The sequence below is a fragment of the Capricornis sumatraensis genome, chromosome 8, assembly GCF_032405125.1.
Source record: "Capricornis sumatraensis isolate serow.1 chromosome 8, serow.2, whole genome shotgun sequence".
Taxonomy (NCBI): domain Eukaryota; kingdom Metazoa; phylum Chordata; class Mammalia; order Artiodactyla; family Bovidae; genus Capricornis; species Capricornis sumatraensis.
The window spans coordinates 95,041,704-95,067,534 of record NC_091076.1 but is presented as its reverse complement, the minus strand read 5'-3'; the positions used below and the strand labels follow the sequence as shown (position 1 = coordinate 95,067,534).

Here is a 25,831-nt window from a genome sequence, read left to right as displayed (position 1 = left end):
TTTGTTCCTTAACTTTTGCCGCCCCCTCAATTTGGAATGTTTAGTCACTCAGACATGTCTATCTCTTTGTGACCCCATGGACTGTAGCCCACCAGACTCCTCTGTCCGTGGGATTTCCAAAGCAAGAATACTGGAGTGGGTTGCCATTTCCTTCTCCACGGGATCTTCCTGACCCAGGGATCAAACCCCCCTCTCCTGCTTGGAACACCCACTCCTTTTTCTTGAGAACTTCTTGCTCAACCCTTGAGACCCACTCTGGGTGTCCCCTGCTTTAGGAAGCCTTTCCTGATCTCCAGCAGGCGGGGCTAGCAGTCTGTCCATGTGTTCCCACTGCATCTCGGTGTGTCCATGCCCGTCATCGCATCGCTGTATTGTAAGGAGCTACTTGTCTCTTTCCCCAGGAGACTGTAAGCTCCTCAAGGGGCTCTGTCTTCTTCCTCAGCATACACCCCGCACTCAGCACTGGCTCTACACCCAGGAGACCAGTACATGTTCAAAGAGCGCTGTGCTAGAAGATCCTGCGATTCTCTGCAATGTGACAGGACACTCTAAAGGCAAGACCTTCCTCATCCAGAAAGCTTCAATCTGCTTCTGGATTTAGAGGTGCTTTCTTGTGGGCATATAAGTGATTGTTATATCTTTCTGTTTGAAGTATTTTGTCTGCTATTAATAATACATGTTTTAGTGAGTATTGGCCTGGCATATCTCTTTTCATCCTTTGTTCACAATCTTTCTGTATAATTTTGTTTTGTCTCTTTTAGTTAGCATCTAGCTGGGTCTTTTAAAATCCTGATTGTCTGGCTTTTAATGTGAAGCAGTCTTCATCTATTTGTGTGTTTTGTGATTAATGACATATTGATACTTTGGCTTATTTTTGCCACCATAACTTGTGTTCTCATTTTATACTTACTGTCCTTTTTCTTTGCTTCTTTTTTCCTTCTTTCCCTGCCTTTTGTTAGAGTGATCAAGTTTTCTGTTTTTCCTTCTTTACACTTTTGCTTTGGAAACTGACTTGTATTACTATTCTTATAGTTAGTTACTCTTAAATTTTAACATACATACTTATAGTTTTTTTCTGATGAAATGTAAAATATTCATATGTAACTTTCACAAAATAGCAAAGCTCATATCACTCTACCCACTGGACAACCCACCCCACCCTTCTTTCTTATCTGTATTATCTAAAACTTAATGTTTTGTGTTGAAGTAAATAGAACTAGAGAGAAGTTTATGTGTTTTTTAAAAAAAAAATTTTTTTTTATTTTGCCTTGCAGCTTGTAGGACCTTGGTTCTTTGACCAGGGATTGAACCTGGGCTGTGACAGTGAAAGCACTGGGTCCTAACTTCTGGACCACCAGGAAATTCCCTAAAACTTAATGTTTTAAAGTGGTTTAAACTGATCTTTTTTAAACATTCAATTGTTGCTTAAATTGACTAGCATCGTATCAATCTCTGTGCCTACCGTTGTTTCTCGCAGCCCATTCTACTCCGATTTACTTTTCTGCTTCCAAAAGCACATCCTTCAGTGCTTCTTTCAGTGAAGGTGGTGCTATCTTTCCTGGAACGCTGGTTCTTTTGTGCATGTATTGTGTGGGTTTTGTTTTTTTTTTTTTAATCATTTTAAGAAAATGAAATGACCTGTTAAAACTTAACTAGTTAAAAATGGTAACATTCCCAGGAACTGGTGTAACTCCACCAGAAGTTTGAGCAGTTTACTGCTGAGCCAGCCCTTAGTGATGAGATCCCTCATTTTTCGTTCTTGTGCTTCCTGCCTACACAGGCTAAGAAATTATTACCAACAGTGAGCAGACCCTGCGGGTAAAATAGGAGTAGTAATATGGACATGGGTAGTAATATCGCTCAATTCCTAGAGTTCCAGGTGCCTTTGCCAACAGGTTTTTATCCTGGAAAGGAAATGAGGATGCTTAGGTTCCCAGGGAAGGTCCCGGAGTGTCCCAGCTTCAGCTTTAAAAGCGCGTTGATGCTCTAGTTGTATAAATTGGGCCTCATTTGTTTCTGCAGGTAACTTACCTCTCAGAGCCTTAGTTTCATATGAAAAATATCATCAACCCTGCCGGGTGGTTGTTCATCAATAACATGGATAAAGCACCTAACACATGCCCAGCACAGAGGCCTTTAATGAATGGTGGTGACTGTTACAGCCCTTGGCACTTAGGAGGCTCTCATTGATTATCTGGCGTGCGAATGCAGGAGCATGCTAGCAAAGGCTTCATTGAGGAGACAGGTTATAAAAGACAGGTGAGATCTGGACAGATAGCAGTGATAAAGGAAGGAGACGCTCTTTACAGAAGAGCAAAGTGAGCAGAGGAAAAAAGCCAAAGCTTACCCATTGCTGCTCAGGCAAGTGAAAGGACCATTGCGACTGAAACAGTGACTGAGGGCAGGGGCTTGGGGAGGGTCGGCAGGGCAGGAAGGGGGCCTGGGGGATGCATGGGGATCTCTGGGTCCGCCTGGCCAGATGGCTGTTTTGCCTGGCCAGCTCACTCTGCCCAGCACTTGCCCTTGGTTCCCCTTCCTGCACACCCCTTGTTCTTGATAGGCAGAGGCTGGCCCAGTGTGGCCTAGTAGCCAGGCAAGCTGAAGGCTTAAAAGAGGAAGCAGCAGAAAGAGATTGGTTTTCAACTAATATCTTATTAAGGAAGTTGAGTCATTCTACTTCTGCTATTTGTCTCCTCTGGGCATTCAGAGAAGGACAAGTTTTTGCTTCCAGATGAAATATCATGAGAGGGATTTGCCCTCGTCTGCTCTGGCCCCTCAGTGGACATTTTGTACATGGCCCTATATTTCTGTTTGATATACAGCAAACCAAGGCTTAAAGTATTGAATGCCTTAGGTGAGGCTTGATGGGCTGGCTGTATGGTGCTGAAACAGAGAAGTCCCGTTGTCTCAGTGATGGTGCGCATGAGCTTGGTCACGGGTAAGGGAATGAACTTTGATTCAGCATCGTCTCCTAGCCAAGCAAGCTAACTGGAGAGGCAGCACCTCGAGTGCAGCTGCACCTCTGCAGTTTGTCACCGTGTGACTGTTTTGGCAGGCTGCTGAACTTCTCTAAACCTGAGTTTTCATTCTGAAATTGACACTAGTAATGACGGTGCTTAGGAAATATTAACTATCATTCTGAATCGAAGTCCTCTAGCCTTCAAAAACCCTGACAAGTCAGTGGCATTTGGGGAACTAGAAGGAACCTCAAATGATTTCCTAGGTCAGTAGTTTTCAAACTCTTTTCCTTGAAGACCTAGGATGTTGGAGAGGTCCTTGGTGGACGGAGGCAAGCTGAGTGTGTGGGGCCCTTGCCCACCTTCAGCAGAGCAGCTTTCTCTAATTTGAGTTACGTGTCAGTTGCACGTTTCCAGGTCTTTCATATTGTGAAGGTTGAGGTATGATTTCTTTTAATAAAAATGATCCTGTTGCTTTTTAATAAAAAGCTTCCACAGCTAGAACTCGTATCTTCTGGTCCCCAATCTGCTGTTTTTACTGTCCTTACTAAAACAGGGAACTGAAATATGATACATTTTAGAAAGGTCATCACCACTGAAGATCAAAATTTTAAACATTACTCTGTGCCTCCCAGTTTAATCAAGCAATCATTTCATCTAAACCCTATCCCCATCCGAGAATCCTAGGAAGAGAAAGTATGCTGTCAGAGAAAGCATTGCTGAAATGGTCTCAGGCAGGAGCTGTCTAATAGCACTTTCTACAGTGATAGAGGTATTCTGTGTGAACGCTACTATATGGTAGCTAGGATAACTGAAGAACTGATTTTTAAATTTTATTTTAAATGAATTGATTTGAATGTCACCTACCGTACAGCACAGGGAACTCTGCTCAATGCTGTGTGACAGCCTGAATGGGAAAGGAGTTTGGGGGAGAATGGATACATGTATGTGCATGGCTGAGTCCCTTTGCTGTCTATGTGAAACTATCACAACTTTGGTAATCAGCTATACTCCAATACAAAGAGCCTTCCATGCTCCTCTGTCCATGGGATTCTCTAGGCAAGAATACTGGAGTGGGTTGCCATTCCCTTCTCCAGGAGATCTTTCCCATCCAGGGATCAAACCCAGGTCTCCTACATTGCAGGCAGATTCTTTACCATCCGAGCCACCAGGAAAGCCTCCAATACAAAGTAAAAGAGAAATAGAAAAGTAAAATAAATGTAAATAGCCATGTGGCCAGTGGCTGCCGTATTGACAGTGCAGCCTGACAGTATAGAGCAGGGGTCGGATGGCAGTCCCTGGCCACTGGGCATTAGAGTCATCCAGAGAACTTGTCAGAAGTACAGATTCTGGGCCTAATGCCCAGTGACTGACTCAGTAGACCTAGGCAAGTACGTTTGAGAGCCCATCTAGTTATTGTAACTTAGGTAGGATAGCACTGCCTTAGTGAGCTCTTCCTTAGCATAGAAGAATTGAGCCAGAATCAGCCGTTTAGCCTTGGCCTTGGTCTTCTGGGGAGACTAGAACAACCTTCTGAGGAATGTCAGACCCTTGGGAAATGTGATGAAACCTATGGACCTCTTCCCTGGAGAAACACCAATAAAGTTCCTAGGGTTCCCAGACCTCCCTGAAGCCATCCTTGAACCCACGTTGAGAACTCCTCAGCTTGGACAGATCTTTACTAAGCTGGAGAGGGAACTGAGCTGGAGCCCAGGAGCCTTGTCCACCGCAGGTGTGTCACACACACCTGCCCAGGGGTTGACCTGGTGCTCTCCCCATCATTCCTACCCCCAGGCCCCTCCGGGGGCCATGGAAGCCCCACAGAAGAGAGGACAGGCTGTGCACGTGGCTCAGGCCCTACAAGAATACTGACTTAGTTCTGCCCCTTTCCCTTCCCCTTGTGTGTGAGTGAGCTGAGCGGGTGTGGCTGTTGCCGCTGCTCACATCCTCGGCTCTGACACATGGAGCGGAGGGAAGAGTGCATCTAAGGCCTGAGTGGAGCTGTGGAGAGCGTCCAGCTGAGTAATGGATCAGGATTTTGACTTGCCTTCAAAGGCAGAAACACAGCAGGCTCCCACTTAGTCCTCACTTCCCGCGAGCTGCAGGAGCGAGAGAAGGGGCAGAGCTGCAGGGCTCCAGGCTGGGGCAGCAAGCCGGGGCCCAAAGCCCAGAGCTGGGCAGGCCCACCCAACCAGCAGTCCCAGGCTTAGTGCAGAACCCCACTTTTTCTCGATCAGGACCCACGTGGAAGCGGGGAGGGAGTGAGGAAGCGAGCGTGTATATATGTCGAGCGCTGCTGTCCGGCCAGTGTCCTGAGAATAGCCTCTTGAACTTGGAGACAGTCGATGAGAGTCTGAGTCATGGTCATGTGGCACCGGAAAGGCAGACACAGGAGAAGCCGTGCAACTCCCAGGCCGTGATTTCGCGCCCCTGGGAGGCGAGGGGCAGCCTGTTTTCCCTGTGCCCTTCACAGGTTCAGCAGTCAGCTGCTGGGTTAGCTTCTCAGGCTCCCTTGTTCCTCTCTCTGCCTGTCAGGCTGCCGGGTGAGTCATCAGGGCACTGCAGAGGAGGCAGCCCCGACCTCGGCTGCCTTGGCCTCGGTTTCTCTGGGATGGGGTGCCTAGAGTGCTCACAGAGGAAAGACCAGGGCCCCTGGCCAGCTGCCCACCCAGCCACCAAGGTGAAAGGACAGCTCGTGGAGGAGGGGCGCCCCACAGCCTGTCTGGAGGAGCGCCAGCTCCGGGTGAGCCATGTCAGGCAGGAAAGGCCACGTGAGCCCGAGTGCAGCTAGGCTCTAAACAGCAGGGTGCCTCAGAACAAGACTGACCACTGGCCATTCCTCTCGCCGCACAGTGAAACTCTCTCTTCATCCTAAGCTTCCCAGCATCATCCTCAATTCCCTCCTGCAGCCAGCACCCCCTGTGCCCTGCTCTGCTGCACACCAGGGACACCACCTCTGCCCTCAGGAGCCTTCTGCCCAGGGAGGCCCATGACATCCCCCCTTGCCTGCAGCCCAGGGACTGGGGAGTGGACAGCACAGCCCAGTAGGCCCGGCTCCACACAGCCCCATGCAGACTGGTGATCTCCGGCAAGTCTCCGCCTAATTAGGCCTCCATAAAAATGAGGAGACTGAAGCAGTGTCCCTGTAGGCATACCTCTAATATTGTTAGGTTTGGAGCACTGGGGGTCTGTTTGTAAGATCTTGTTTCTCTTATAAAGAGGCTGAGAGAGGTAGGCCCTACTCTAGGCCCTGGATCAAGGCCTTTTGGAGATGGACAGGGGCTGCAGAGGTGTGGAGTGGGATGAAAGTACCCTTACAAGTAGAACACCAGCCTTGGAGGGCTTTCACCTAATTGAAGTCAGAGCACCCCTCAGGCTTAAGGTCATCAAGAAACAGTGAGGCCACCCATTCAGCCGCCTGAGCATCCAGCCTGCAGGACCACACCGGCATCCAGGCTGAAAGCTGGAACCACTCTGAGTTCAAAGCTAGCAAGCCCCTGAAGGCAGAGATGTGGGCATCAAATTCATAGCAACCGACAAACCTTCCCCCACCCCCACACCCCAGTCAAGCTGCTTCAGCCTTTTGTGTCTGCTGTGGTGAGGCAGATGCTGTAGGCAGGAGGTTTCAGCCTAGAGTTTCCCAGTGTCCCACGGTCTCTTGGAAGCTTCCAGCCTCATCAGGCAAAAGGGCAGAGGTATAGAGGCCTGGCTTCCCGCTGTCTGTCTTCATCCCTTAAGAGCAGACGGAGGCGTGATTCAGGATGAATGGAGCTACCGCAGAGAAGACCTCATCTGTTAGCAGCAGCCTGAGGACCAACCTACCATCAAAGAGCATTTATGAAAGTGTCTGCAATCAATGCCTTCTTAGGCTTTGTCGCAAACAAGTCATGACCCAGTAGGGCACTGCCCTTGGGAGTTCAGAGCCCCAGTCTTTAAAAAACTTCCCAACTGCAAACAATCTCAGGGCAGCGCTGTTCTCTTTTGTGACCACTCCAGCCTGCGTGCTCTTTGCACAGATTGTCACAACAGTACTTTCTCTCTCCCATCTGGCTCTGTGGGAATGCAGAGCTGGGGGAGATGGAGCCCAGAGAGAGATGAATTCTTGTGCTTTGTCCTCATATTTCTAGAGGTGTCAGTTGGTGGTGGGGTGCGTGGGCTGTAATAGAAATTCCATTACTAATGTTGCCTGAAAGAAAAACGATACCCGAAAGAGGTTTTCAGCAAGTGAGTATGGACATTACAGAAGGAAGCATGTCAGTCCCTTCTGGAAAGCCACAAACAGATGCAGCTCAGGGAAGGAGCCAAGTTCTGGTGTTGCTGCTTGCATGGTTTTTAGGTTTTACAGGATTTCATATGTGTCTCTATATAATGTGTGTATATTTAAATAGACACACACATCTATATATATACACACGTGCATGCATGTCTATATGTATATATACACACATCATATGCACTCACATATGTACACGCATACCTCTACCTGTAACTTGGGAACAAAACCAAACCTCGATTCTCTCCACTTGGAGAAAAGCCCTCAATGGGTGGCGCAGGCATGTATCTAAGAAGGCAAGGCTTGTGCAGAATCGGTGAGGTGACTAATAGCTTTGGAGTATGGGATCCACCACCCTGTTCTGCGGAAGCAAAGTTCACCACAAAACAAACAGCAGAAGACGACTCAGCCATTATTTACAAAGGCAAGAAAGAACCAACCCAGGCATTGATCCACAGCTGTCCCAGAGGAGGTGGACTAGAGTTCTTGTGAAGTGGAGGGGAAGAGCTGGTAGGGCCAGGGGGGTCACCCCACATGAGACTGTGGCGAGGTTGCCATTTGGATCATTTGGAGGATAAATACATGTGGCCTGAGAGGGCAAAGCCTCTCTGCCCCTTGCTTTTCTCCTCCCTCTGCAGCCTGCCCTGGGATCTAGGGGTGACCTGCTTTGCGTGTTGTCTCTCTCGCAGGGTGAGCGTGAGCCTGGGAGATGGCAGTGATGGAAATGGCCTGCCCCGGCGCCCCCGGCTCCACGGTCGGGCAGCAGAAGGAGTTCGCCAAAGCCAAGGAGAAGACACAGGTGATGGGGAAGAAACAGAGCTCCGTCCACAAGCTGGAGGCCGTGGAGAAGAGCCCCGTGTTCTGCGGGAAGTGGGAGATCCTGAATGACGTGATCACCAAAGGCACAGCCAAGGACGGCTCCGAGGCTGGGCCGGCTGCCATCTCCATCATCGCCCAGGCTGAGTGTAAGAGCCCCTGGCTTCAGGGCAGGGTTGGGGGTGCAGAGAGAGAGGGTGGGCACAGCTTATGGACAAGGGTGGTTGGCCACGGGTAGGGCTGGGCTCAGGGTCCCCTTGTGGAAGAGGGAGGTCAGGGTGACCACCATAGGAGACACTCACAAGATAGGACTGGGGGTTAAGCCAGGAATCAGTGTGACATGGGAGCTAGGACAGTGCCAGGGAGGGACACACAGGAAGGGAGGCGTTGCCCATGGTGACCAAAGCAGGGGAAGGTAGCTGGGAGGCAGGGATACGTGGGCTCCAAGGTGCTGGGGAGTCTGCAGGGTCATCAGGCAGGCCCTCTGCCTTCTGCTGGGACCTCAGGCAGCCTGAGCATCTCTGGAGAGGCCCAGACAGGAAAGGCCAGGTCTCCCAGAAAGCTGCTCTGGGGTCTTAGGCTCTTCACCACTTCCACCTCAAGGCGGCCCCCACCCCAAAGGATGAACACCTGCCCTCAGGCCTGCAGAGCAGGCTGAGGTCCGGTCTGGTCCTTCTGCTTCCGCTCACAAGACCTCAAGATGGCTCAGAGATGGCTCTGCTGCCAGAGCCTGAGAAACTCCCAAGGGGGCGGGTAGGGCCAGGAGTCCCCTCCCTCCCCACACCTTCCCTCCACCCCAGGAAGTCTCTGGGGTGGAGCCTGGTGAGACCAACCTCTGGTGACGGTATTTTCCCACGTACATCCATCCTTCCCCGCATCTTCTGCTTCCTTCTGGCTGGTCTTTGACGAGAGATGAGACAATAAAAATTGAAGCAGAGTGGCATGGTTATGGTAGTTCAACCCACACATGTATGTAATAGTATATACTGAGCCATGTGCCAGGCACCGGGTCGAGTGTTTTATATGGACCATCTCACTTACACCTCACAGTGTGTGAAGTGGGGTGGGTGCCCTTAAATGATCCCATGTTGTAGGCATGCCCAGTGCCCTTGACCCCCAGGCTGGGAGGGCAGAGTGAGGTCACCATGAGAGGTGGTAAGCCACGGGAGAGAGGAGTGGCCAGGAAGGCATCTGCAAAGTGCCACTCTCCTAAGTGCCGAATCCCCCTTTCTCCTTTCTGCTCGTCCAACCCCTTTTCCTTTAATTAAAAGGTGAGAACAGCCAAGAGTTCAGCCCCACCTTTTCAGAACGGATCTTCATCGCTGGCTCGAAACAGTACAGGTAAATCGGTCAGCCTGAGTGGGGCGCCCCGAGCTGACACAGCAGTGGCGTCCCCACCCCAGCTGCTCGCCCCAGCCGCTCCCGAATGACCCCTGGCTCCCGCCTTCAGCACCTGTGGTTTGGCTCTTGGAACCCACCCAGGCTTCCTGGCTGAGCCGCTCTCCCAGCCAAATAAGCTTTTCAAAAGCTGCTCCCAGAGTGTGGATGACTGCCTCTGGGTCATATCAGCTTGACGTTTTATTTGTATTCTCTGCAGAGCCCTTGATGCTCCCCTCAGTTCCCATCAGTAGGGAGGTGCTGGGAACAGGAGGCACCTTGCCACTGGTGCGTGACCACAAGTGCAGGCCCAGAGAAGCTACTTGGGGAGAAACCTCCCATGTCCTTCCCCCTGTGAGACACACCCAGGGAGGGATGAGGACTTGGAAACAGGCAGGGGCAGACTCGCAGCTCACTGGCCCTGTGGAAAGGAGGCTGAGTGAGGCTCCCCAGTGAGGTTCCCCAGCCCCAAAGACTGGTTCTTGGCAACTGGAGGTCAAAGCTGGACATAGGTCCTCCTCTCTCCCCAGGCAGACTTCCTTTATCACTGGAGTTTGGGAACCACTAGTGATGAAAAGGTTTTAGGAGGGCACCTGGCCTTGAACCAAGAAATGCTCCCTGTTTGGTCAGATTCCTTATGCCAGCCCGATGCCTTTTGACCCAGGGTTGGAGGTTTCTGTTGGACTCACTTCTCTCCGCTGCCTGAGAAACCCCCAGGCCTCTAGCAATCCCCAGAACTGGGGCGAGTCGGCCTCCCTCTCCGGCCTCGGGCAGGAGACGAGGCCATGGGAGAGCAGCTGAGGCCGTGGTTGGCTCCACAGCTGTTTGGCAGCAGCCCTTTCAGAAGGGCCACCAGGACCTTGATATCCAGAGGGGCGAGAGCCAAGTTAGAGCCACGGTGATGCTCAGCCTCCAGCTGTCAGAGCAGGGCGGGCTCCCCTGGTACCCAGGCACCAGCCTGGGCAAGGTGTCTGTTTATGCCACTCCTCGCATTCCTGGGGGAGCCCGGTGGCCCAGGGCTGGTGGGAGTGGAGGTGACCAACATCAACTGTCCTTGCTCCAGAGGCCACAGAAACCAACACAGAGCTGAGAATGCCTGCCATGGGGTGTGGCCTTCTGAGCCACATGCCCCCTTCTGGGCCCTCTCCATGGGCAGTCCCCCTAGTCTCTCTCCATCCACATCAAAAGAGCAATGTGTAGCCTCTCACCTTAGTAATAACCACTGTTTATCAGAGGCTTACCTTGGGACCAGGCACCGAGGTAGCCTTATTTTTTTTAATTATTATTTATTTATTTTTGGCTGTGCTGAGTCTTCGATGCTACACGGCCTTTTCTCTAGTTGGAGCAAGCAGGGGGCTACTCTCTAGTTGCAATGTGCAGGCTTCTCATTGCAGCAGCTTCTCCTGCTGTGGAGCACGGGCTCTAAGGCGCTAGGGCTTCAGTGGTCGTGGTGTGTGGGCTCAGTAGCTGCGGTTCCCGGGCTCCAGAGGGCAGGCTCTGTAGTTGCTCTATAGTTGCACCGTAGCACGTGGGATCCCCCCAGACCAGGGATCAAACCCACGTCTCCCGCACCAGCAGGTGGACTGTACACCACTCAGCCACCAGGGAAGCCCCCCAGGTCGCCTTTTTAAATGAGCTGTTTCATTTAAACCCCATCCCCACACCACCTGGCAGAAGAGACTACCTCCTCTTTACCAGTGAGGACCCGGACCGTCCTTGGGGCTCAGCAACTGTCCCTCATTCCCACAAGTCCTGACTAAGCTGGGATGTGACCTCGGGTCTCTGTGAGTCCATCGCAGAGTTACCTACACCTCCTCACACCCAGACGCCATGTCTGTGTCTGTCTGACAGCCAGTCCGAGAGTCTTGATCAGATCCCCAACAATGTGGCCCACTCGACTGAGGGCAAAATGGCCCGTGTGTGCTGGAAGGGGAAGCGCCGCAGCAAAGCCCGCAAGAAACGCAAGAAGAAGAGCTCCAAGTCCCCTGCTCAGGCAGGGGTGGCCTTAGCCAAACCCCTCCCCAGGACCCCTGAGCAGGAGAGCTGCACAATCCCGGTGCAGGTGAGGCCTCCCCCCACCCCAACCTCCATGTCCGGCTCAGGGCCTGCAGAAGGCCTACACCCTGACCACAGCTCCGTGTCCTAACACTGTGTTTCCCCTGCAGGAAGATGAGTCTCCACTGGGTCCTCCATATGTTAGAAATGTGCCACAGTTCACCAAGCCTCTGAAGGAGCCAGACCTTGGTCAGCTCTGGTTTAAGAAGCTCGGGGAGGGCCTGCGGCCAGCGCTGCCTCGACCAGAACTCCACAAACTGATCAGCCCCCTGCAGTGTCTGAACCACGTGTGGAAAGTCCACCACCCACAGGACGCCGGCCCCCTGCCCCAGCCTTTCCCCTACAGCAGGCTGCCTCACCCCTTCCCGTTCCACCCTCTCCAGCCCTGGAAGCCTCACCCGCTAGAGTCCTTCTTCCTTGGCAAACTGGCAAACTGTGTAGACGACCAGCAGCCCCTGCCTGGCCCTCACCTGGGCAGACTGGCCTGTATAGACAGCCAGAAGCCCCTGCCCAGCCCTCACCTGAAGCCCAACTGCCCGTCTCGTGGCTCAAGGGACAAGCTGTCCGTGGAGGAGTACCTGGTACACGCCCTGCAAGGCAGCGTGAGCTCCGGCCAGCCCCACAGCCTGGCCAGCCTGGCCAAGACCTGGTCAGTGGGGGGCTCCAGGCCCCAGGCGCCCAGCCCCGAAACTGAGGACAGCGAGGGGGTCCTACTCATTGAGGCAAGTAGTCCCCAAACACACGGACACATGCCATCACCACCTCCTCCACCTCCGCCTCCAGGGCCGCCCATCTTCGCTTCCCCCTTTCCTTCACCTTCCTCCTCTTGTTGTTCAGTCACTAAGTCGTGTCTGACTCTTTGTGACCCCATGACTGCAGCACACCAGGCTTCCCTGTCCTTCACCATCTCCCAGAGTTTGCTCAAACTCATGTCCATTGAGTCAATGATGCCCTCCAACCATCTCACGCTCTGTCGTCCCCTTCTCCTCCTGCCCTCAATCTTTCCCAGCATCAGGGTCTTTTCTAATGAGTCAGTTCTTTGCATCAGGTGGCCAAAGTATTGGAGCTTCAGCATCAGTCCTTCCAATGAATATTCAGGGTTGATTTCCTGGTATTGACTGGTTTGATCTCCTTGCTTGTCCAAAAGACTCACGAAAGTCTTCTCCAACACCACAATTTGAAAGTATCAATTCTTCGGCTCTCTGCTTTCTTTATGGTCCAGCTCTCACATTCGTACGTGACCACTGGAAAAATCATTGCTTTGACTATATAGGTCTTTGTCGGCAAAGTGGTGTCTCTGCTTTTTAATGTGCCGTCTAGGTTTGTCATAGCTTTGTTTCTCCCTCTCTAGTTTACTGGATAACTTTGTAACATTACATGATTTTCCCAAACTTAGATTTCTGGATGTTAATCCCATCCAACTCTGACATTATCCCTTGTCTTCTGCCCCTCTTCGTTGTCCTTCCCTTTCTTTTACCTTTTAGCTGAAGTCATGTTTTTTCACAGTCAAGGTCGTTGACAATTTCATTTCTGTCCCACAACCACAAATCTGGGGAGGAGGTTTTTTCATTGCAAGGATCAGCTTGCCTCAGGCAGACCATGAAGCTCTCCTTTGCCTTCGCCTGATTCCTATCACCCCCTCTCTGGTAGTCCTGTCCCCCCCACTTCACCCCACCCTCCGCTGACCCCAAGCCCTGCCTGTGACCAGTTGGTGTCTTCTGTTGTGAGGGCTCAGCTCAGCCCAGCAGCCTGGCATGGGCCACCAGCTGGCAAGCCTTCCTCACTGTAACCTTCATCCCTCCACTGCCCTGGCCACTGAAACCTGCCTCTCTCTCCTGCCAACCCCAGAAACTCAAGCCGGTGGATTATGAGTACCGAGAGGAGGTCCACTGGGCCACGCGCCAGCCCTGCCTGGGCAGAGGCTCCTTTGGAGAGGTCCACAGGATGGAGGACAAGCAGACCGGCTTCCAGTGTGCCGTCAAAAAGGTATGCTGGGCTCCGAGGCTGAGGAGGGCAGGGGCCGGAGGCCCATCACCTTCCCTCTGCCTTCTTTCAGGGTTAGTCACAGGTTGACCATGGGTCTGACTCTCTTTAATGGAGCCTGGCTATCCTGGCTGCCCTGGGTCAGCTGGCACTGGAAGGGGAGACAGTCCCGGTCTCATGTCCCTGCCCGGGAGCTGCACTTGGTGTGTGTGTATGTGAGAGGGAGCGTGAGGCTATGTGTGCAGCCTGGGCCCCTTCTGATGCCAGGCCCCTTGGGCAAGTCAAAACCGGGAAGATGATTGGATTGTCACGAAATTCATACTGAGCTGAAAGTCTTAAACTTCACAGCGGATAGCAAGGTAATGGCGAGAGCACAGTCTCCCCCTAACAGGAGCCTCCCTAAGAGAAGCCCCCTGACAGGAGCCCTTTGGGAGACAGATCTGACTCTGCCTCCTGTTGACTGGATGTAATCAGTCCTGGGAGATGGACGATAGGAGGCAATGAGACTTAGTGAGAGCCCCAGGTAAATGGCACCCCACCCCTGTACTCTTGCCTGGAGAATCCCATGCACGGAGGAGCCTGGTAGGCTGCAGGCCATGGGGTCGCAAAGAGTCAGACACGACTGAGCCACTTCACTTCACTCACTTCATACTTATCACTGGAGAAGGAAATGGCAACCCACTCCAGTATTCTTGCCTGGAGAACCCCATGGACAATGGGGTCACAGAGAGTCGGACACAACTGAAGTGACTAAGCACACAGGTTTACCCAACTACGGAGTTTGGCTTTGACCCTCTCGTTGAGAAGGGGCAGGGGAGGAAGACTCGCGCTTCTAGGGTTTGAATTAGAGGCAGAGGCCGGAGTCACGTCTCCCGCTCCCTCCTCTCTGTGATGTTAGGACTGGAGGCCAAAGAGGGCCTGCACCCTGCCCACAGCCCCACAGCCGGGCCTAGGCCCGAGGCCTCCTTCTGTCAAATCACACTGTCCAGGCCCAGCAAACCTTGGAGGGTGTCAGTCCTCCTCTCCTTCAGATATCCTTTCTCCTACCCCAACTCTTCCCCTCACCTTAATTGGAAGCCACCTTGCCCTTGACCTTAAATTCAGCTAAGAATAAGGGCTAGCCCCAAAGACTTCCTAAGGTGGAAATCAGAAACATTTCCACAGGCCATTTCCTTGGCCCATGGGCAGCGTGAAATAAGCTAATTCAAAGATGGACCTTGTTTCCAGATGGCTTTTTTTCAGGCCCCAAAGGAAGGGGGCCAAATAGCCAGAACAGGCAGGTCCAGCCTGCTCAGGCCCCACGCAGAGTGGACACTGCTGGCGCCACTGTCTTGGGTGCCTGCGACTTTAAGGGGTGAGGGGATTGTGATGTGAACAGGGCTGGCTTCCATGGCTGGTGCGTGACCAGGTGTTAAAGCTGGAGAGTCTGGGCCTCGGGCAATGGGTTGAGAGAGGGGACTATCCTTAGGTATTACCCCAAACTTCAGACACACTGTGTCAAATAAGCCAGCTCCACCCCTGCCCACCCCACCACTGACCAAAGCACGTGCTTAGTTCTTGCCAGCATGGGTCATCATCTCCCACTGGGATGCCAGGGCCACGTGCCTGACCTCCTCAGCTGCAGTCGCCTCCCCAAGCCACCAGAGAAGGCTCAGCTGTCCCTCCTGAGAGGCGGGTGGGAGGAGGGCAAGAGAGTGTGAAGTATCCTGGAGATGAACGCCTGTGCTGGGGAGCTTAGTCACCAGGCTTCTCAGCTGTTGCCCTGCTGAGGTTCTCAGAGTCCCAGGCAACAAGGTAAACAACCCTAATATAGTAGAAGAGGACAGGGACTCCACTCCTCACCTCCCCAGGGCAGCCAGACAAGCTCCAAGCACAATGTGCGGACTTGCCAGGCCCAGACCTGCTGCTCAAGCCCCCCAGAGCCGGCCCCTCGGACCTCTGCCTCCCCCCAGTCCAGGACCTCAGCAGGGTTGGCTTTGGGTGGCCCACAGCTGCCTTTGGTCAGGCAGACCTCCCCCGCTCCTTTCTCTCCAGGGAAGGGGAGTAAGGAAGGTTTCCTTTAGCATTTTTAGCTGGAAGATCTGAGAAACAGATCTCTGCCAGGAGGGTAGGGGTGGAGGGTGAGGGCCAAGGATCACAGGTCAAAGTGCACACAGGGTCAGAGCAAGTCTGCACACCCTCTGATGCTCCCCAGGGAGGATCCAGGATGTGGAGCATCACATGAGGATGTCAGCACCCTGCTGGCCCCAGGTCAGATGCTAATTGGTTGCACACCCAGGCTTTAATGTCCAGTTTTGGGGTTTTTTAAGATTTTGTTTGATCTTACTTTTGCTTTCAAATTAATAGAGACGCATTATAAAATAATGATACCCCCAAAACCAAGTCTCTCTGTCCCCCAGTCCTCTTCTGAGGTAACCAGCCTTTGAAATGCATATATAAACATGTAGTTATGACTTTTATTAAAATGAGGTTGCACTCATTTGTTCTGTACCATGTATTTTCATGCAACAGTGGATCATGGACAGATTTCCTCACTGGTGATAGACACCTGTCTAGTGCTTTTTAACAGTCAGTGTAGAAGTTCTAATCCTAGTCAGTTCATTCATAAGATTCACGAACTCCTGGAATTGTATTCCACACGTGGTGTGGGTGGACCCACACACACTTTTTATTCACCAGATTTTCACAGGGGCCTGTGGCCCAAAGAGGGTTAAGAACAGTTCATTTGAGCATGTCTGGCTGGAGCGTGGAGTTCTAGGAGCCTCCTGTTGCTCTGCCCTGATCTGGGTTAGAGTGGCTTTGGCCAAGTCCAGCCAGCTGTTGTTACCAAGCCCCTGCTCTGTGCCAGATGCTAGGCCCGGGCTGGGGACAGAGGTGTGGGGTCCACACGCCTGACCTGAAGGAGCTCGGATTGTAACGGGGGTGGACACTTACCTGGTGGAAAGGTGGTAGAAGCAGCCATCAGCCGGGCACGTGGGTAAAGTCAGCCAGGATGAGTGTTGAGGAAATCAGCACAAGGACCAAGAGGAGACTGTCTCCATGACGATGAGGAAATAAAGGACAAAACTATATGGCGCTCACATATTATTGTTCCTGAGATCTTTAAAAGAACTTATAGAATTGCTTTTATTCCCTTGTATTTACTGGTGAAATAAAATGAATATGAATACTAAAGAAAACAAGAGGGAGTGTCCCAAGAAGGAAAGAGAGACCCCTGGTATAAAGCGTGCGGGCAGTTAAGCAGAGGGAAATGGCCTGTGGATTTGGCAGTTAGGTGATTGCTGACCATTCTTCCACCTGGGCATGCATGCTCTTGAACTTCAGTAAAAAATGTCCAGGATGTAAAAGCTAATACCCCTGGAACAGCCTTCAGCAAGGTATGGAGTTGGCAGCTCTGGAGTGAGGCTTACCCCCGCCCGAGACCCCAGCTCTGCCCCTTCATATCCCGTGACCTTGAGCAGGTCACCGGTCTGATCTTCAGCTTCTTTGTCTATAAAATGAGATGCTATCACCTCCGAGTCTATTGTAAGATGCAAACGATGAATAAAGTGCTGAGCACAGTCCCTGGAATCTGTTAAGTGGGCATTAAATATTAGTTCTCATTAACATACTCATCAGAGTCCAGCCCTCACTGTACAGATGAGGACACTGAAGTCCAGAGAGAAAAGGTGGCCAGATGGGCAGCTGGCCTGGATTAGAAGGGCAACCTTTCTCCCTTGAGAGCATCCTTTCAACCTGCTCTCCCTAGAGCTGCCCCAGACTTCTAACACACCTTGTATTTTGAAGTGTCCCTTCCAACTCCCTTTGATCAGAGTGGTTGGGAAGGGTTTTAATATCACTGGGGTACTCTGAAAGACTTACGGATTTCTTCAGAATTTAAGCCTAAGCTTCCAGACTTCCTTGGTTCACAGCCCTTCATTTCATTTTGTTCAAGGTGCCCCAGACTAAAGCAAGTTTCATCTGTTAAATAATTGGGTCAAGTAATAAGTCTTTATCCTAACAATCTAGTAACCCTTTGCATAACAACACACATAAATGGAAAGATAAATTTCCTTCTTAAACAACCATAATTACTAACGGAATGTATATCCTGTTGGGCACGCACAACTTCTCCACCTTTGAAATCACTGGACACCATCCCCTTCACATCCTGCTCCACACTATCCCCCTAAAGAACCTTTTTGTCACAGCAGCCTCCAAAAACCTATCTTCACAAAGATACATCCTCAAAAGAATGCAGTGCAGCCATTGAAACCGAATTATCTCAGGCTAGTAGTCTAGGTGGTGTTCCCAGATGTCCCACCATCACTGTTCCCCTTGTGAGCTCTCTGTGGTGCGCGCTTCACCTCACAGTTTGGGAGCAATAGGGTGAAAGACGTTTGCTAATACAAGTCCTGTCGACAAATTAGTTCCAATTCAGGTTCAGAGCTGGAAACACTGACAGAGAGTCAAAGTTCGTGCAAGATGATCAACCAGATATTCTGCAAGTAATCAGAAGAGAGACATTTTCCACTGATAGGCAAAAGTCCAAAAGCCGCACAAGTCAGCAGGTCTCCGAAGAAGACTGCCAGACCCTGACCGACTGCTTCCTGGCTAGTGTTGTTACCACTCCCGCCCCCTGGTGGCACTTCTCGGGGATAACAGGCAAGCCAACTGCAGCCGGAAGGAAAAACAAGTCTCTGTTGTAGGAAGTATAAGCATTTATTAAGCGGCTCTCATTTGAGCTGGAGGGAGGAGGCAGGAGCTACCATACCTGAGCACCCTCTGAGGCCTAGTGCTGGTTATCACCCCTCCAAACCCCTACCCTACACAGGAGCAGAGGCCACTGCCCCCACCATTCACACATGGCTTAGAAGAAGTGATCCACCTTTAGAAACTGCCAAGCCAGGGTCTCAGCCCAGGATGCTTGTATCCAAGGCCTATTTCTTCCCTCCATGCCACACTGGTCCCTACAGAGGAGTGGGTGGTCCCCAGCCTGCCAGTCCATTGCAGGTGGGGCCTGGGCCAAGCCCCTCCCCGTAGGAGAATCCTCTCCTATGCCCAGATCCTGGGGAAACAGCTGCAAACAGAATAAACAAGCACTGTTGCATCTACATGGACATTTTAGTGCTCAGGGGGAAAGGCAAACAATTATCAGCGAATACTAAGTGCTGAGGAGGATGCTGAGGATCCAGAGGCACTGACAGAGCCAGAATCTTGGCTGTCCCAGCTCTGGCTACAGAAGCATCTTAAGACGTGGATGTTGATAAACAAAAGGTCCCATAACCTAGAAACTGTCTGGACATTTGAGCTGGGGGAAGGAAAGTTCTGTGTTCAGCAGATCTGAGGGTGAGCAGCATGCCAGGGGCCTGGATAAGGACTGTCGTTTTTGTGTGACTGTTTCCATAAACATAAGCACTGTAGAACTTTAGTCAAGTGCTAGGCATTGACCCTGACCACCCCAGGGTTCACGCTTTAGTTTCTAAGTGTCCAGCAGGCCCTTCAGGGCCCTGCCTGGCCTTGGAATCATCACCAGGCCCATCCATGGTCTCCATGTAGGGAGCTCCAAGGGTCCAAATAGGAACCCAGGGAACCAACCCCGGACCTTCAGCTTGACTCCCACCCACCTCTGGGCCCTTCAGGTGCGAGTCGAAGTATTTCGGGCCGAGGAGTTGATGGCATGTGCAGGATTGACCTCCCCCAGAATCGTCCCTTTGTATGGAGCTGTGAAGGAAGGGCCTTGGGTCAACATCTTCATGGAACTGCTGGAAGGTAAGGAGCCAGGGGCCACTCTTTCTCCCTTCAGAGTCAGAGCCAAGAGTTTCTCCAATTCTTGCCCAGGTTAACCTTGTCCCCAGTCAATCCATTTTTAAACCCTTGACCTCATGACATCAGCAAGAAAGGCCTGCTTTCTACCACCTGCCGTTTGAAGTCTCTTGCCCTTGGCTGACTTGGAGGCCTGGAAGAGCTCCATGTAAAGACCAGCCATTGATCTCCTAGGTGGTTCGCTAGGCCAGCTTATAAAGCAGAAAGGCTGTCTGCCAGAGGACCGGGCCCTTTACTACCTGGGCCAGGCGCTGGAAGGGCTGGAATACCTCCATACCCGCAGGATTCTACACGGAGATGTGAAAGGTAAGGCTCAGGGCACCCGTGGCCCTGGTCCCTGTTGGGCTCTTACCTCGCCCCATCATGCCTGCTTCCTCCCAGATCTTCTGTGCCTGCATCAAGGTGGGTGGGCTGAGCCAGCAGGAAAGGAGAATGTGTTCTCCCAGCCCTCAGCCTGGCACTGTGACTTCCAGTGGCTGATGCCCACAGGGAACACTAGTCAAGCTCCTGCTTACTGGTGACCATGGGAGGGGAGGGTAGCAAGGCTGAGTGGCCATATCCCCTCACCCTCTGAGAGCCTGCCTGCTGCCTGCCTCCAGCCTGAACTGATCCCTGCCTCCCCCCTCCCTCCATGACTAATGAAACTAATCAGAAGCTGCAGCTGCCACGTAGGGTCAGCCAGAAAACTGCCCCGCCGGAGGTTCAAATTGGGCCGGGGCCCTCGGTGACTCACCTGTTCCTCTTCTTCCCCGGGGTGGCCTGGCAGCCGACAACGTGCTCCTGTCCAGTGATGGGAGCCGTGCAGCCCTCTGCGACTTTGGCCACGCTGTGTGCCTTCAACCCGACGGCCTGGGGAAGTCTTTGCTCACAGGTATGCCCTGCCCCCCACCCCTTCCCCCAAAGATAACAGCCGGGCAGCCTTCACTAAGCATTAGCCCTGGGCCTTCTCCTGTACCTTCCTTAATGGCAGTCAGAGAGGTGAGCACTTTAAGTCCATGAAGATTCTTCAGCCCCACAACCACCCTGGGTTATGAGGCTTTTGTTGTTAAGCTTAAATGCAATCATGCATGTCAGGTGCTTGCTTCTGATGTTTTTGTTACACAGAGGAGGGAACAAAAGAAGCTGGGTGCCACAGCCAAGGTCCAAGGTCTGCTGTCTCCGAACCCCCAGGGCTCCAGGCCCCTTGACCAGCCTTTACGGGGGAGCTATGCTCCCAGCCTGTGAGCTCAGCCCTCCCTCGCCTCTGAGAGCTCGGTTTTGCAAAGCAGAATGAGATGGCTGACCAAGGGGCCTATGCTTTGTAGCTGGAGAAATGCCTGTTTTTAACATATTTTTCTGATTATTAAAAGAATCCTTGTCCACAGTAAAATATTAGATAACTACAGTGTTAAGTGGTTTGGAAGGGGAGGAAAAGTTCTTACCATTCCTCTTGCCCAGAAATATAATCATGAATATTTTAGATAATTCCCTCCAGGTCTTTCCTTATTCATAATTTTTTGGGTACTTTTCTCTATATAGTTAAGGTCATCATAACACAGTTTTGTGCCCTGCTTTTTATTTATAGCTTTAGCATAAAATTATTTCATTTTGACCAAAGGAAAAGCAATCTTTGAGAAGTGATTCTTTGTTGTCAAAGGACTCTTGATAATTCTGGAGATGTAATTTGAACACAGATACCTGCTTTCCACTTTGAAATAACTATAGAGTTATATTATAAAATATCTTTTATATCATATATATTATATATATTGATATCATATATTAACTTTAATATATTATATAATATGTACATATATATCTTATTATAAAAATATCTTTTCTAATATCTTTCACAGAAAGTAGAGCTAAACAAAAATAAGAAACACAAACCACCAGAAAAACAACAGTATTCACATCTGGCATCAGTCTTTCTAATCTTTTATGCATATAAGGTTTTTTTCCTTTTTTTTTTTAAGTTACTAAAATTTCAGGAACATCATACTATTAATCCCTCCCCCCTTTTAGAAGGCATTTTGAGAGTTTGCTCCAAATGGCAGCGCCAATGGGTTTTTTAATTCACTTATTTATTTATTTTTGGCTGTGCTGGGTCTTCATCACTGCATAGACTTTCTCCATTTGCGATAAGCAGGGGTCTCTCTTCTTAGCTGTGCGCGGGCTGGGCTTCCCATTGTGGTGACAGCTCTTGTTGTGGAGCGCAGGCTCTAACGTGCAGGCTTCTATCATTGTGGTGCACAGGCTTAGTTGCTCCATGGTATATGGAATCTTCCTGGACTGGGGATCGAACTATGTCCCCTGCACTGGTAGGCAGACTCTCAACCACTGGACCACCGCAGACATTCAGAGCCCGTGTGTTAGATGATATATTCTTTGTTCCTGTCCCCAGCACAATCCCCACCTTGGCTTATCCCCAGCAAGTTGGATCTGGAGGCTTTCTCTCTACTTACAGTACTTTGAGACAGAGTCGAGGTATATCAGGAGCTGACTGGGGTGGTCATAGCCGAGGCTTCCGCCCATCAGAGCTCACAGTCGCCTTTTCTGCCTCACCTCACCTCCGCAGGGGACTACATCCCCGGTACAGAGACCCACATGGCGCCAGAGGTGGTGATGGGCAAGCCCTGCGACGCCAAGGTGGACGTCTGGAGCAGCTGTTGCATGATGCTGCACATGCTCAACGGCTGCCACCCCTGGACCCAGTACTTCCGAGGACCGCTCTGCCTCAAGGTCCGTGAGAGCACCTGGGACGGCCAGCAGGGCCAGGGGCCCAGGCTGCAGGCTTGGTGGCGCCTCCCGTGTCGGCCGCCCTTCAGTGGCAGGCAGGAGCAAGCAAGGGCCTCATCAGAGATGTGGGATCCTGACTTACATTCTTGGCTACCCAAATTTGAGGGTCCGAGGGCAGATCCTGGGTGAAGGGTCTTCTTGAGTTCATGGTTCAGGGCTCTCTTGTGTCCACAGCCCAGGCCACCCCCGCCTGTCCTCCTGAGGGTTGTGGGGGTCGTGGGTGCCTGGGGGGTATGGGCACCTCGCCTCCTGCTCTGTTCTGTCCTACCTAAGCCCCTTTCCCCTTCTTCTCGGAAAAGCCCCAGCCCTCACTCTAGACCAGGCCACTCTAGTCCTTTTGATTGACCCCAGCACAGCAGGACAGGGGAGAGTGGGGAGCAGCAAGAAAAGGAAGTGATGGGGAGGCGAGTCTCATATGTTGCCTTTTGACCCCCAGATTGCCAGTGAGCCTCCACCTGTGAGGGAGATCCCGGCCTCCTGTGCCCCGCTCACGGCCCAGGCCATCCAGGAGGGGCTCAGGAAAGAGCCGGTCCACCGAGCATCTGCAGTGGAGCTGGGGGGGAAGGTCAGCCTGGCGCTGCAGCATGGTAAGAGCCCCGCGCTGGCTGCGGGGAGAGAGAGAGCCGGTGGGGTCGTGTGGTGGTCAAGAACAAGATACTCAACATCTCAGAGCCTTGGCTTCCCCATCTAGAGCGTGGGCATGGCACCAACCTCAGGCCTGTTAGGAAGACTGAGGTCACGTGAGTCCAAGTGCTTAGTACTGTACCTTGATGCAGAGGCCATGCTCAGGAGATGGGGGAATGAGGTCACAACATATAAAGGGGGCTTGAACTCATTAGTATCAGAGAATGTGAAATAAAGCCAGGTATCACTTTCTAGCCATCTGTGTGGGAGAAAGTCAGAAAGCTGGCGGTGCCAACTATATGGGACAGTGGCCCATAGGCTCTGCTGGAGGGCACCTGGCCGCACTCAGACAGATGTCTGCAGACCTGGGACCCTGCACCCTACTCCGGGCACATCGCCAAAGAAACTCTGCCCAGATCCATGAGGGACACACCTGGGGATGTACATTAGAGTGTCATTTGTGGGAGGGGAGATGGGCGCAGTTGGGTGTCCCTCCTTGGGAACACGAAGAGGCCAGTGGTGGGAGTGGGGTGGGGTGGGGTGGGGTGCGGGATGCTCCACGCAGCACCCACAGCAGTAAAAGCACCTCGGTGTTCACAGGGCAACCTGGCTGGATCTTAAAACTATAGTGCCTGGTGAAGCAGGGACCAAGAGAGCAAGGCCTAGAATACAGTGCCGTTTGTGTAAATTAAAAATCGATAAATAAAAACAGCACACACTTAGCAAGAATTCAGTGAGACCTAAAGTGACATATTGGACTTGTGATGTCTCCTGAAGATAGAATGTCAGTGGGGTGGCAAGGGAGGGAAGTGTTAGGACTTGAAAGGCAGTGGTGAGGAGAACGGATAGGGATTGAGTAAAACAGGAGAGACACCTTGCATGGCCCCCACCCCAAACGTAGATGGTAGATAAAATGGCCCCCCCATTTATAATGGCTGAACTGCCCCCCCACTCCAGAGAGATAGTGCCCCCTCAGGAAGCACTGACTGTCGGGAAGGGAAGGGTAAGACACAGAGGGTCATCGAGGCCCATTCTCCTAGAAGCTATGAGTGGGCATTACCCCAGAGCTATTTTTAAGTCTTCCCTTTATAATACTATTAATATTAACAAAGTCCTTCTCTGGAGCCAATTCTATAATTTTTTAATTTCCAACTGTTACCTGGAAGGAAAATGGAATAAAAGAAATACTGTTCTATTTTCGTGAGAGGACCCACCTTAAGAAAGAAGCCTCCTGTGAAGACCACGCAGCGCCCTCTGAAATCATGTCCTGGCTGGGCAAGGGACCACCCTCCCTGCCCACTTCTGGTGCTTCTCTGCTCAGGAAAGGCCACCCGGCCTGGCCCGTTCCCTCCTCACCACGTGTCCTCTCTGTTTTGTAGTGGGAGGTCTGAGGAGTCCCTGGAGAGGAGAGTACAAAGAACCAAGACATCCACTGCCACTCCAAGCCCACCCACTGCCAAGCCAAGGCCACCCTCACCAGACCCTGCATGCCCCGCCAGGGGAGCTCTCACCAGGGGCCCCAGGGCTGCAGCCGGCTAAGGACGCAGCAGGCGGGGCCCCTAAGCTCCAGCCTCCTCTACCTCCAGACCCCCCAGAGCAGAGCAAGTCGCCCAGCCTGCACTGGGGCAAGGAGGAGTCTGGGACATGGGACCCACTGCCCCTGTCCTCCCTGGATCCGGCCCCCGCCAGGAGCCCCAGCTCCCCCGAGCGAAAGGCAACCTTTCCTGAGCAGGAGCTACAGCAGCTGGAGATAGGTATGGGCAGCTGTGGCCACCAGGGCCCTGGACATAGGCCTGGGCCCTGCCCCAAGGCCTTGGCTTCATCCTCTCCATAGCCAGCCCCCACTCTGGGCTCAGCGATCCGTGCAGTGAGCCCAGACCCCTCCCGGTCCTTCACAGTCATTTTCTGCTTCTCTCTGCAGAGTTATTTCTGAACAGCCTGTCCCAGCCGTTCTCCCTGGAGGAGCAGGAGCAGATCCTCTCATGCCTCAGCGTCGACAGCCTCTCCCTGTCAGACGACAGTGAGAAGGTGAGTGGGCCGTGGGCCATGGACCAGGAGCCCGGGCACAGGGCTGGTGGCTTTGTGTCCACCCCGTGGAGGTATTCAGTGCAGGTAGAGGGTAAAGGGCAGGTGATAGGGTCGCCCCTTTCTTACGGGAGGGGTCCTCGTTGGGGCTGGGGGGTCCTGGTTTCTCAGAATGAAACAGTCCATCTCCAGCATACCTGGGAATGCAGGACTGGTTTGGTGACTAAGATAGTGAGGGGAAAGGCGGGGCTTTAGTCCCCATAGAGAATAATCGTCACCTTCCTCCAGCCCAAGCCAGGAGCACTTCCTCGCCAAAGCAGACCAAGGCCAGAGAAGGTTCCCTGAGCCCAGGGACCTGAGTCTGTGCCCACTCTCGTTTTAGAACCCGTCCAAGGCTTCTCAGAGCTCACGGGACACACTGAGTTCCGGCGTGCACTCGTGGAGCAGCCAGGCGGAGGCCCGCAGCTCCAGTTGGAACATGGTGCTGGCCCGGGGGCGGCCCACTGACACACCAAGCTATTTCAACGGTACAGTCCCCTGATCTCTGCCTGGGACTGGGGAGTCTGAGGGTAGGGACGGGAGAGGAGGAAGGTACCTGGCACCCAGAACTTGAGGTGCCTGGCCACTGAGTCAGTTTAGAGTAAACTAAACTCAGAGCCTGTCCTTACGGGGCAGTGAAGGACCATGGCCCCTCATGGGCAGCTGATGGAGTCCCAGAAGCCTCTAGCTGGGGGTAGAGAGCAGTCTCTCCTGGCTTGGACTCAAAAACCTGAACTTCTGAAGGGAAAGGGAAAAACAGGAGCCCATGAGCATTTTAATCAAGAACTCAGCAAGAGCTACTTGCCCAGTGGTCCAGTGGTTAAGACTGCCTTCCATGCAGGAGGTGCAAATTCAATTCCTGGTCAGGAAACAGATCCCACATGCCATGGGGTGTGGCCAAAAAATAGAAGAAAAAATACAGAGCTTAGCAATAGGTTTCCTGAGATCCTCCTCTGGGATTTGAAGTCGGAAGATGAGAAAGCCAGCACATGTGGAACTTTTTTGTTTTCAAGTGTGGTTGCAGAGGTCAATCTGTGATTTTGATAGAACAAGGGTTTAATCAGCACACAGTTCCCTGGCCTTTCCAGGGCCAGTGTGA

General features: G+C 52.2%; 1 protein-coding gene across 1 annotated transcript in view; it reads left to right on the top strand.

The window, feature by feature from the left end:
* The window catches only part of MAP3K14 (mitogen-activated protein kinase kinase kinase 14), a 42,844-nt gene that overhangs the window by 14,726 nt on the left and 2,287 nt on the right, over window positions 1-25,831 (top strand). Inside the window, exons 2-14 of the mRNA XM_068977821.1 lie at window positions 7,920-8,195; window positions 9,318-9,387; window positions 11,275-11,485; window positions 11,589-12,200; window positions 13,327-13,464; window positions 19,083-19,212; window positions 19,441-19,572; window positions 20,033-20,137; window positions 21,824-21,987; window positions 22,481-22,631; window positions 24,048-24,422; window positions 24,590-24,696; window positions 25,076-25,220. Of these exons, the coding sequence (XP_068833922.1) occupies window positions 7,940-8,195; window positions 9,318-9,387; window positions 11,275-11,485; window positions 11,589-12,200; window positions 13,327-13,464; window positions 19,083-19,212; window positions 19,441-19,572; window positions 20,033-20,137; window positions 21,824-21,987; window positions 22,481-22,631; window positions 24,048-24,422; window positions 24,590-24,696; window positions 25,076-25,220 (2,596 nt within the window). The 5' untranslated portion in view covers window positions 7,920-7,939. The remainder of the gene's footprint in view (window positions 1-7,919; window positions 8,196-9,317; window positions 9,388-11,274; window positions 11,486-11,588; window positions 12,201-13,326; window positions 13,465-19,082; window positions 19,213-19,440; window positions 19,573-20,032; window positions 20,138-21,823; window positions 21,988-22,480; window positions 22,632-24,047; window positions 24,423-24,589; window positions 24,697-25,075; window positions 25,221-25,831) is intronic.